General features: G+C 56.6%; 1 protein-coding gene across 1 annotated transcript in view; it reads left to right on the plus strand.

The window, feature by feature from the left end:
• CD276 (CD276 molecule) overlaps positions 1-9934 on the plus strand; it is a 26534-nt gene extending 16600 nt beyond the window's left edge. Inside the window, 6 exon segments of the mRNA XM_040493217.1 lie at positions 1-164; positions 371-667; positions 3732-3866; positions 4774-4815; positions 6269-6304; positions 8411-9934. The exon segment at positions 1-164 is cut by the window's left edge and continues 12 nt beyond it. Coding sequence (XP_040349151.1) covers positions 1-164; positions 371-667; positions 3732-3866; positions 4774-4815; positions 6269-6304; positions 8411-8433 — 697 coding nt within the window. The 3' untranslated portion in view covers positions 8434-9934.
• The last annotated feature ends 1611 nt before the right edge of the window (positions 9935-11545 follow it).

Below are 11545 nucleotides of genomic sequence, written 5' to 3' on the forward strand. Positions count from 1 at the left end.
GGGCAGCGCCTATGCCAACCGCACCGCGCTCTTCCCCGACCTGCTGGCGCAGGGCAACGCGTCCCTGAGGCTGCAGCGAGTGCGGGTAGCTGATGAGGGCAGCTTCACCTGCTTTGTGAGCATCCGGGACTTCGGCAGCGCTGCAGTCAGCCTGCAGGTGGCGGGTGAGCGCCGGGAGGGGGCGCCCTCCCCTGGATGCCCGCCTCACTTCCCGCCGCCCCTTACCTCTTGTGCCATCACGAACCCCGTACATAACTCAAGCCCCATTAATGACCCCTGTTCCTCCAGGTGCCCTATCCTGCACCGCAGACCCCCACCCCCATCCTTGCCTTACCTCGACCTCTGCCCTCTACCCTCTGCCCCACTCCAGCTCCTTACTCGAAGCCCAGCATGACCCTGGAGCCCAACAAGGACCTGCGGCCCGGGGACATGGTGACCATCACGTGCTCCAGCTACCGGGGCTATCCGGAGGCCGAGGTGTTCTGGCAGGACGGGCAGGGTGCGCCCCTGACCGGCAACGTGACCACGTCGCAGATGGCCAATGAGCAGGGCTTATTCGACGTGCGGAGTGTCCTGAGGGTGGTGCTGGGCGCCAATGGCACCTACAGTTGCCTGGTGCGCAACCCTGTGCTGCAGCAGGACGCTCATGGCTCCGTCACCATCACAGGTAGGTAGTGGGCAGATGAACAGATGGGGAGGACGGAGGAAGGCGCTGCCTTTTTTTCTAGATTGAGAGCTGCAATTTAGGTAGGTTTGGGTGGTCAGAAGCCTTTTTAAAAACATTCTCGTACATTTCAGCTGTCTCAAATTCTTCACCAAGAAGTCCTTAGGGGACTTTCTTTAACGAGCTGATAAAAGCCATTTGTAATATTCGCCCTCCTAAGAACGCCTTAGGTGGTACTTGTGCTTCTTACACGGGGGAGGGCGTAGCTGCCTGGAATCTGGAGGTGTGAGTGGGAGCCCCAGAGCAGACACAAGGCATAGTGAGGCAGGGCGATGGGAAGGTGTTGCTGTGATCTGAGGCCCTGAGGGACAGCTGGGCCTGTCCAGGTGGTCAGTCCCCCACACCCCATCCGTGGCAGCTCATGCACACGGGAGCTCTCAACCCAGGCAGCAGTTGTGGGTGGGGCGGAAATCTCTGCTGCCCCCATGTGGTCAAACACCAGATTGATGCCGCCCTCTTGGGGATTCCCTCTATCTGGTTGGGGTTTTGTTTGGGGTCCAAGCCCAAACACCCACCCTTCCTGTAGTGTCCACATCAGTGGGTGCTCCTTGTGTCTCGGGGTGTGAAGGGGGGGCCTCCCCACATACTCTGGTGTCAGGATAGCAGGTTCTGTCTGTCTAGTTGTCCTCTTTTCCCTTCCCATGACTTTCCCTTGCCTGGTGTGTTTCCAGAGAGGATAAGAAATACCGGGTAGAGTGAGGTCAACGGAGAAAGTGAAGCTTTCTGAGAAAGGAGTCAGGAGTCAGAATGGGCTGGAGCAGTCAGGAGGGACAGGCAGGAGTTGAGAGGGTCTTGAAGGATTGGTGGGCTTTGTGATAATTGGCACACTGGGTTGAACTGGATATTTGCCACGCTGTGCAGAAAGAGTCTATGGGTGTAAGTGGAACTGTAGGGAGAATGCTTAGCCCACCTAGGAGGGGGAAAAAAACCTTTATTTTAAACTTTAGTAGGTAACATTGAGAGTGCTTTTATTTCAGAGATGAGGAAACCAAAGCCCAGCGAGGAGAGAGAACTTTCCCAAGTCTACAGACTGGCAAAGTGGCTCTATTTGGGGGGGCCAGGCACCTCTTTGAAAATTGGATACATGATAAACACAATAGTTTGCATTGACGTTTAGAGGGTTCATGGCCCCTCTAAACTCATCCATGGGGTCTGTGGCCCTTGACTCCAGCATTCTTCGGTGAGCAGATGAGCCAGGACCAGAATCCAACCTTTAGCCTCTCAGCCTAATTTTCTCTTCTCCCCACCACCCAGCCTCCTGGTTTTGTAAGAGCAGGTCTGGCCTACTTTGGAGCCCTTGGCCTGTATTTCACTTCAGGCAGCTTTGTGCCTTGTAAAACATTCTGGGATTCAGGCTGTCAGTCCTCCAGCCTGGTCTCTCCCACACCTGCTGGAGGTTAGTGAAGTCGAATGTGCTGTGCATGGAGGGGGCTTTATGGAGCAAGCACTGGAAATGGAACCTCAACACCCAGGTCTGAGCCCTGCTCTTTACGGTTTGAGTGAGGGCATGTCTGACCTGTGTTCTAGGCACTGACACCAGTCAGGGGGTGAACGTAGAAAGAGGTCCTCCCCCCTCCTTGGTATTTCTGTGGCTCTGTGCCCTCCTTTGCTACAGGAGCCCCGCTGAGGATCCCCAGGGGTTTCCTTCCCAGGCTTCGTGGACTAGCCTTCCTGGCCCTGCATGTCAGCTGCTGCCCTCTCCTGCTCTCCTGGGTGATGTGTCCCTTTGCTTGCAATGTCCCGAGTGTCAGCTCTGCCAGCCATGCCGGCCGAAGGGAACATCTGCACATGCCCGTGTCCCTGCCAGGGCCTCTGCTCGCTGAAGGTCCTCCTGGCACGGCTCTTTGCAACGACGGTGACTTCTGCAGAACCAGCTGGCCCCCCAAGACTGCCGATGCCCTGGGCGCTCCGGGTCTCCAGAGACCAGAGGAAAGCAGCTCTGTCTTTTGTTAGATTTGACGTCCCCAAGGCTTCTGCCCAGGACCCAGCACGGGCCCAGGGCCTGGGCGGATGGCTGGCATGCTCAGAACAGCTGCTGGGGCTGACCCAGGTGCGGGCGCCTCAAGCCCTTCCCTCTGCTGCGAGATAGCTCACAGGAGGGCCCCCACGCTTCCCAGAAACATTCCCCTGGCAAGTCTCCTCCTCTTGGGTAAACCCAGAACCCTCACTGGGCACCCTCAGTTCCCACCCCCATCTATGTGCAGGGCTCCCCCAACACTTTCTGTAAAGGGCTGGATAGTAAATATTTTAGGCTTTGTGGGCCACGTACAATCTCTGTTGCTGCTGCTGCTGCTGCTTTTCCTTCCCCTTCTGCGCCTCCTGTTTCTTTTTTTGTAACCCTTTGCAAATATAAAAACTATTATTAGCCCACAGCCTGTACAAACACAGACCACAGGCCAGATCTGGCTGGCAGACCATGATTTGCCAACTCCTGATCTGTAGGATGGGGCGTATCACCAGGTGGGGTTGGAACAGTCAGGGAGGGCCTCCTGAGGAGGCGAATCTTAAACTAGGTGAGAGTTTGGCAGCACTTTTTAAGGTAGGGGAACCTGACAGCAGTGGTGTGGAGGCTGGAAGGAACCGGTTGTCTGCAGAGAAGGGTCAGGACACCAGCCCGGCTGGAGCAGAGGTTCCTGGAGTGGAATTGGAAAGGAAGGCTGGGGGAGGGTAAGCGGTAGCCACGTGATAGAGGTCCTCCAGAAGGTTGAAGCATTATTCAAGTGTCAGTGGGGAGCCGTAGAAGGTTCTAGAGCATCATCAACTTCAGACTCTTCGACCCTGCCGGGGTTGAAGCATTTGCACACCAGCCATGGCTGTGTCAGGGTTTGGATGTGTCTCAGTGTGTGGGGAAGGGGCGTGGGGACTGAAATGAGGTCTCTTCATAGTGCTGGAGCCCAGCAAGGGTGGGAGCTCCCTTCACACCTTGTGGCCCCGGGGTGTGCTGTGCTCAGGGCCATGGGTGCTGGGCCTGACCGTCTCTTCCCATTCTCCCCACTTCCCCTCCCAGGGCAGCCCATGACATTCCCTCCCGAGGCCCTGTGGGTGACCGTGGGGCTCTCTGTCTGCCTTGTTGCCCTGCTGGTGGCCCTGGCCTTCGTGTGCTGGAGAAAGATCAAGCAGAGCTGTGAGGAGGAGAATGCAGGTGAGCGAGAGAGAGTGTGTGCATGCACACACATGTCTTTGGGCATGTGGGTGTGTCTGTGACATCAACAAGCGGGCTGCTTCCTAGTGACAGAATGAGCATGAGTGTGCCCATGGGGTTGGACTGCACGCGTGCGACCTTGAGGCTGAATATGGCTTGTGTGTGTGAACAGGTGCAAGCCTGCCTCTCAGGGTGGGAATACGGCAGGCTGAGCGTGGGTGTGAGTGGGACTGGAAGAGAGTGGTGGGGACTTGTGGGGCTCAGGTGCGATGGTGAGGGTGGAGGTCATATGAGCGTGTCTGCGAGTGGCGGTGTGGGTGTAGAGCGTGAAAGTTTAGTGACACGTGCGTGAATGCTGCATGGCTTCGGGTCTCACTGTGCGAGGGTGTGTCCGCCTCCTGGCAGGCAGAGTCTGAAGCAGCTGCCGTTAGCTAGGCTGGGGTCAGTGTGGGTTGACTTTGGTGACCGGCAGGTGGTGAGTTGGCATTGGTAGATAGGTGGTTTGAGCTTGGCCGGTAAGTATGACCACTCGGGTGCATGGTGGGAGGTGAGCACACACCGGTGAGTGGGGTTTTGGTGCCGGCTGGTGGCACGTGGGTACGCACAGGCTTCCAGGGGCGACCGTGAACGTAGACGGCGAGAGGTGGGAGCTGGCTGGGCATTGGGAGGGAGGGTGCAGATGTGGAGGAGGAGGGACAGACAGGTGGGTGGTGCTTATGTTGGAGGCTGGTGGTGGACGGGCTTGGCGAGTGAGCAGATGGGGGAGTGATGGGGTGGGTGGCTGGGTGGGTGGAGGGGTGAGAGGAAGGTGCTTGGCTGGGTGAGTGGTGGGCGCTCTCAGATGGGGAAGTGCAGTAGTGCCAGTGGGTGGCGAAGGTCTCTCGTTCGCTGAGTCCTTGTCTTCCAGGTGCCGAGGACCAGGACGGGGATGGAGAAGGATCCAAAACAGGTGAGTCTGAGCTTAGAGCTGGCCTTATTGGCTGAGAGGACACAGGGACAGGATGAGGACTCTAGGACCTGGAGGAGCCACATTCACTTGAGGTTTGATGAAGTGTCTCGTGGACTGTGGCCTCCTACCCAGGTGAGTCTGGTCTTTGCTTAGCGTCAGGCCTGGATCTGGATTTCCCTAGACTCCCTCCCAGGGGCTGCTGCATCTTTCCTGCCTGCCTTGCCTTTCTACCAGGGCCAGGTCCCCTCTGAGTGACCCTGCGCCGTGGGGTCTGGTGGCTTCCTAGCAGCAGAGTGAGGACTCAAGAGAAGGGCATCCTGGGTTGAAGTTCCAGCTCCAGCCTGTAGGCTGAGTGGCCTTGAGCAAGTCACTTTGCTTCTCCGGGCCTCCGTTTCTCCATCTCTGAGTCTTGGTTTCCTCCTAATGACTGCCTCCCTTCATAGGTTGTGTGGGATAATTAAATGAGATAATGTATGTAAAGGGCCTAGTGCCATACCTGCTGCCTGGTAAGTGCTCTTGATATCTTGGAGTCGAGTTAGTCGGCAAACGGTTTAAGACAGTCCCATTCTGGTTAGAGGCTGTGCGACTTCGGGCAAGGTGCTTTGCTGCTCTGGGCTTCAGTTTCCCATCTGTAAAGTGTTATCCCGACGCTGCCTTGATGGCACCAGAGGGCTGTTCTGAAGCTCTTTCAAGTGACCAGATACATAGGTGGTCTGCAAAGGGGATGGGGCTTTGGGGACACAGACCTGGAGCCCAGCTTGGGGCCGGTGCCCAAGCACTGGTGTTTCGTGGCCCCTGTAGGCCTCACCGCCCTCCCTTCTGGGGCTCCTGGCTGGGAGAGGCAGGCTCCCGCTGAATCATTTGGGCTGGTGCCAGTTGACACCGGTCCCCTCCCCACTCCCGAGGAAGGAAGAGCAGGAGACGGACACCTGGGGACTGCCGCAAATTATGCCAATTAATTTTCTGCCTTTGGTGTGGAGACAGCCCTGGGATCAGGCCTCATTTTTCTTGCTCAGAGGCAGATGTAGTTGAGAGAGGGAGGGGTGGGGAGAAGAGGGTGGCCTAGAGATTTGTTCAGTGTCAGGTCTGCATGACCCCAGGCCCACCTGGGATCGTCTGCAGCCTCCTGTAGCTTCTTACTTGGCCCTTATTTGCAGGGCAAACTCGGTGTCCTTCCACGTCTCCAGCTCACTGGAGGGCAGGGTAGCTGTTCCCATTGTATAGATGGAGAAAACGGAGGCCCAGACAGGAGTGACAGGCTACAGAGCAGAGCCAGGGCTCGGGACAGTGGCCTAAGACCCTCCCCTGGTGCTGGGATGTGGCCCTCATCCTCCCAGCTTCTCCCAGTCATCCAGGCCTGCCTTCTTCCCCGGCTCTCTTCCCTCTTGCGGGACCCCGTCCCCCTCCCCTTCCCGTGGTTCCCCCTCACCATGTGCCCCTTCCTTTTTTGCAGCCCTGCGGCCTCTGAAACACTCGGAAAGCAAAGAAGGTAAAGACACGTGGTGCTTGAGAACATGTGTCTGTGTGTTTGCACATCTGTGTGTAGGAGGCTGGGGGAGGGTCCTCCCTCCCCCAGGAGGGAGGGTTGGTGGTGGGGGTGGTGATCACCTTTTCACCACCTGGTGACCTGAGGCTCCCTCCCTGGGGGAGCAGCCTTGACTCCCCGCTGGTGCAACGGCAGCAGGCAGAGTAACCGAGGTCCTGGCTGCTCTAATAGGTTGCAGATATGACAGAGGCATCACAACGACACGAATTTATTTCTCTCTCCTGTAACAGTCTAAGCATTAGGTGACCGTAAGGCCACTGATGTCCTGGAGCCAGGTTCCATTTATTGGTGTCTGCCTCCTTCCGCGCGGAGTTTCCACCCCGGTTCCGAGGCTGCTCCAGCTCCTGTGGCCCCGCGCCCCTCCCCTCCGGAAGGGGAAAGAGGAAAGGGAGGAAGGTTTTTTCCCTAGGGCTTGACTAGAAATAGCTCCTGTTACTCCGGTTCACATCCATCGATCAGAGCCTAGTCACACGACGCCTACCTAGCGCAAGAGAGGCTAGGAAATACGGTTTTCAGCCAGGCAGCCATGTTCCTGTTACATGGTAGGTGGTTAATCAATGTTAACAATCATCGTTATTCATATTCTACGGCATCAGCGGTTACATCGAGAAGGGGTTGGTTAGAAGTAAGTTTGAGATTCATCCTTACTGAAAGTAACCAACAGCGACATCTGAGTACGTGTGTTTGTGTGGCGATACCCGTGTATCTGTGTGTGTGTCTTGTGAACAGAACGTTCCTTGGTGCAGTACCGCTGTAGATCTGAATGGCTTCCGCCTAAAAGTCCAAGTTGGCTGCTAACAGTTAAAGGAAACTTAAATCTTCTTAAGGGTTCCTTGGTGTCCCTGTCAGGAAATAAACTTCCACTGAGCTCCTGGAGGCTCACCCCTGCATTTAGGGGAGAGGGGAAGGACATAGGCCCTGGAAACTTCCAGAGGCAGGGGGCAATGGGGCCCTCCGAAACCTGCACAAAATACATGTACACGAGGGCCATAGACTCAGACTTGCACGAAAGGCAGTAAGAGGTGTTTAGGAAGGCAGCCTTGTGCAGAAGGTAGATGCCCCTGGGTTGGGAGGGGAGACCTTGGGTCTAGTCTCCGCCTCTGACCTTCCAGGAAGTTTCCTCATCTGCAGAATGAGCCCCTCACTTACAGATGGTTGTGATAGGATTAGACAGGGTGACAAATGCAGAAGTGCTCCGTCAAGCAAGTCTTTTAAATGCTGTAGAGTGTTCCATGGCAGTAATGGAGGCCTGTGCTGAGGTACAGAAGGATGGAGATAAGTGATCTGCCTCTCTGTTGTTCTGAACCAAATGAGGCATAGAAGGATCGAGCAGTTGGAGATGAAAATGTCAGCCTTGTTCCGGAAGAGAGCTGCAGAATGGCCCGGTCCTGCTCTGAGTGTGGCAGCCTGGCCCCCCAGTCTCTGATCACGCTGGGTGAACCCAGAGGCAGTATCCGGAAGGGAAGACTACTTCCCTGGGACACACGGAGCCCAAAGGGTGGGAGCGGAAGGGTCACACATGCCCTGGTCCTCCTTCTAAGCTCCCCATTCAGGTCGGGGAGTGGGGCGAGGCCAAGGGTGTGAGTCCACTGGGTGCCCCCCATGTAGAGACAAGAGCCAGAGGGAGGGAGGTTCCCCACAGCACTGCTCTTGGGGAGCTCCGTGTGGGAGGGGGAGCTGGGAAGGATTTCTTGCTCGTGGAGGGGAGGGTATGACGGAGGGGGAGAGAAAGGGAGGTGGTGGTGGGAGGGGACACGTGTGCCAGGGAGAGGGGACAGTGGATGGGAAGGGTGTGGGGCGGGTGGACTGGGGAAGATTAGGCAGCCTCCTTCAGGCACTTCATGGTCCGTCTGATGCTCAGCTCCCGTGTTGGGGCCGGTCTGGGCCTCCGGGGCAGTGCGTAGCACAGGGAGCTGCTAGTCAGACTGCGGCGGCCACCGCCAGACACGTTCCGCACCCAAAAGTGTGTGACCATGTGCCTGGCCCGAGAGCAGAACTCCTGCATTTAATGCCTTTTCCCCTGCTTTTTCTTTCCATCGTGAAATGTAGATGATGGACAAGAAATAGCCTGACGGCGAGCACCAGGGGGCTGCAGCCCCTGCCTGGGGGCTCCCACACCTCTGGCTGCACTGGGGCCTCGGGGTGAGCCCTGCCTCCGACAGATGCCTCCCACTCTGGCAGGTCCTGCTCACTCTCCAAAGGACAGAGAGACCACCCTGCAGCCTTATTTCTCCGATGGACGTGACTCCCAAGTCATCCTGCTGCCTTATTTCTCCAGTGACGTGATACGTAAATCATCCTACTGTCCTATTTCTTACGGACATGACACAGAGACCACCCCGCCACCTTATTTCTCCAACGGATATGCTGCGCGGACCATCTGGCTGCCTTTATGTCTCCAAAGGACTCAGTATTCAGACTGATGCTCTGCCTTCTTTCTCCAAAGACAGGATACACAGTCACCCCCGGCCTTGGTTCTCCAGGGGCCCTGATATACTAGTTATCATTTCTCAGCCTTTCCTTCCACCCTCCTGTAAGCCCGTCTGCTCGGACAGGGACCCTGAGCCTTCAGCATCTCCTCGAGTCCAGAGGCGGCTCCCCTCCTGCCCGCCCCTCCTCTGGCCCCAGCGTCGGCCTTTCCCTCCCTCGCTGACTGAAGACAGCGCCCTTCCCCCGGGCCTGTGGAGGCACACAGGCGCATGTGCTGGGTCACGTGCTGGGACACGTTCGGACCTCCCTTAGCCCAGTCTCTTCCGTGGTGCCGTGGGCTGTGCCCCGTGAGCTCCCCCTCCACGGGAAGCATGTGCTGGTCACACTGGGTCTCCGGGTGTCCGCGTGGGCCCCCTGGGGGTCAGCTTCTATCCCGCTGTTTTCCCCTCCTTTCCTTTTGTTCATCCATTCTAGTAACAGTCACTGAGCATCCGTGGGGTGTCAGCACTGTGTTAGGTACCTGGGACCCAGCGTGAGAGGACAAGCCCCTTCTCTAAGGAGCTTGCCCTTCAGGAAACCTGCAACCGCCTGCTACAGCCTGCGGCTCGTGCGGGGGCTCCTGCCCTGCTCTCTACTGTACCCCTCTTCTGTGCCCACAGCTTCCTGGATACCTCACTCCCACCCCCTCCCTAATCCTTACCCAGAGCAGGGGCTGCGGGCAGAAACCTGGAGAGAGGGGCAGAGCCTCTTGCTAGACCTGAGAATCTGATGGTTTCCAAAGTCTTTCCAGGCGTGAGCAGGTGGGCAGGTGGCCATGGCACTCTGGACCCCGAAGAGCAGAAGCCTAAGTGAAGCCTGGGGATGGGGCAGGAGGGCCGCAGGGACACAGCTCTTCCCCTCTCCCCCCCACCCCCCCACCCCCCCCGCCCCAACCACGGTGCTATTCTGGGGCTGGGAAGACATCTCCTGGCTTGTCCTTTGCTGGCCTCCAGCCTCCGGAAAACTTCTGATGTCCTCCCGCTGACATTTCTTCCTTCCCCAGGAACGGAAGAGGTGGCATGTCTAATTTAAATGTGGGACTCTGAGGAATTTTGTTAACTGGGGGTGTATTTTGGGAAAAATAAATGGCTTTGTAGAAAGCTTTTTCTCCGAGAAGTGTGTGGAAGCAGGTTGGGCACAGTACTTGGCAGGAAGGATTCCCTCCCGGACATTTGAGGCCAGAGTGGGATGCCTGTATCTCCTCCCTCTCACCGTCCTTAAACCGCTGGATCTCTGTGGCCATGCAGCCCCTCCCTGGCCTCAGTTTCCTTCTTGGTAAAGTGAAATTTGCTGTCCAGAAAACCAAGCTTTCAGTCAGTGTATGGGACGCCTCCCACTTCTGGAAGCATCACCTAATTTCTTTGTCTCCAAAGACTCAGCTCTTGGGCTTCTTAAGGGCCACTTCTAGTGCCCCCATTTTACAGATGTGGAAGCTGAAATGTGGTAAGAAGCTGACGCCAGGGAAGGAGCTCTGCCTGCTGTTGTTGGCTGACCCCGTGGAATGGGCACCAGACTTGAATCAGAGATCCAGGTCCGGGACCTCCTTCTGCCCTGTGACTCTGAGCAGGAAATTTACCTTCTCTGGACCTTACTTTTCTTGTATGAAAAATAGGCCTGAGGATTTCACCATCTTCCACCTCCAAAGACTGAGAAGAGAGGCAGCAAACAGGTTTCCAGAGGACCGGGTTCCTTTGGGATGTGGGACCCTGCAGGGTGTACTGTGCCCATCTGCCACTGGGTGACAGGGTCTGAGCACCTGGCCAGCCAGTCATTCTTAGAGCTCCACAGCCCCTGGGGCAGCCGGAGGAACCTGGGCTGGAGGTCAGGACTTGACTTCTGTTCCCAGCTCTACTACTGACTTGTGACAAAGACCTTCATACCTCTGAACCTCAATTTCCTTATCTATGAAGTAGGGTGCTGAGCCCTCCCCTGAAATGCATGTGGCATTCTTCACCAACCAGGGCACCTATTATAAAGTCCGAGGCCCCAGCACTGAGACCGGTCACCTCGTTTGAGGTGAGCACCTCCCACTGCTGGTTCTCGGGTATGTTTTAGAATCAAAAGACTCATACCGGGGCTCTGCCTTTGCCCCTTATTACCCCCTGCATCCTCAAACGTGTTGCTCACCTCACTAGGCTAAATGCTACCTGCAAGGCGGGGACGATGGTAGTTGTTTCACGGGATCTCTCTGAGAGTTGGACAAGACAGCGGGTGAGAAGACACGGCACACTATAAAGCGCTGGGTGCATGTGAGGGGTTATTTTCCTTCCCCCGCGGCCGGGGCTGCAGGCTCTCACTCCCTAGGCGATTTTGCAGACGGGGCACAGTGACCTCAGTTTGCCCATCTGTGAAATAGGCATGGTAACCAGTGCTTTTCCTTTCTGACAGGGGCAGGATAAGCCTCAGACACTGGATCAAGTGCTTGCAGGAGGGAGCCAACAGGGGTGGGGCGTTCCTGGGGGCTGAGGGGTGAGGAAGGTGGCCGCCAAGTCCCGTGTGACAAGTGCCCCCAGAGAGCAGTATTTTTAGCTGCCTTCCTGGGCAAAACTCCAACTTCTGCATTTTAATGGAGAAATAATTTTCACCGTGCGACAAGCTGTAGCCTGCAGGTGTCACATCCATATTAAAGAGGGGACAGAGCAAGGGTTCATTTGCCTGGCTCGAGGTGTGACCAGAATTCACCTCCAGGAGCATTTGTAACCATGGCTGTGAAGA

This window comes from Herpailurus yagouaroundi, unplaced genomic scaffold (genome assembly GCF_014898765.1).
Source record: "Herpailurus yagouaroundi ecotype Mexico unplaced genomic scaffold, PumYag 184, whole genome shotgun sequence".
In the NCBI taxonomy this organism is placed as follows: domain Eukaryota; kingdom Metazoa; phylum Chordata; class Mammalia; order Carnivora; family Felidae; genus Herpailurus; species Herpailurus yagouaroundi.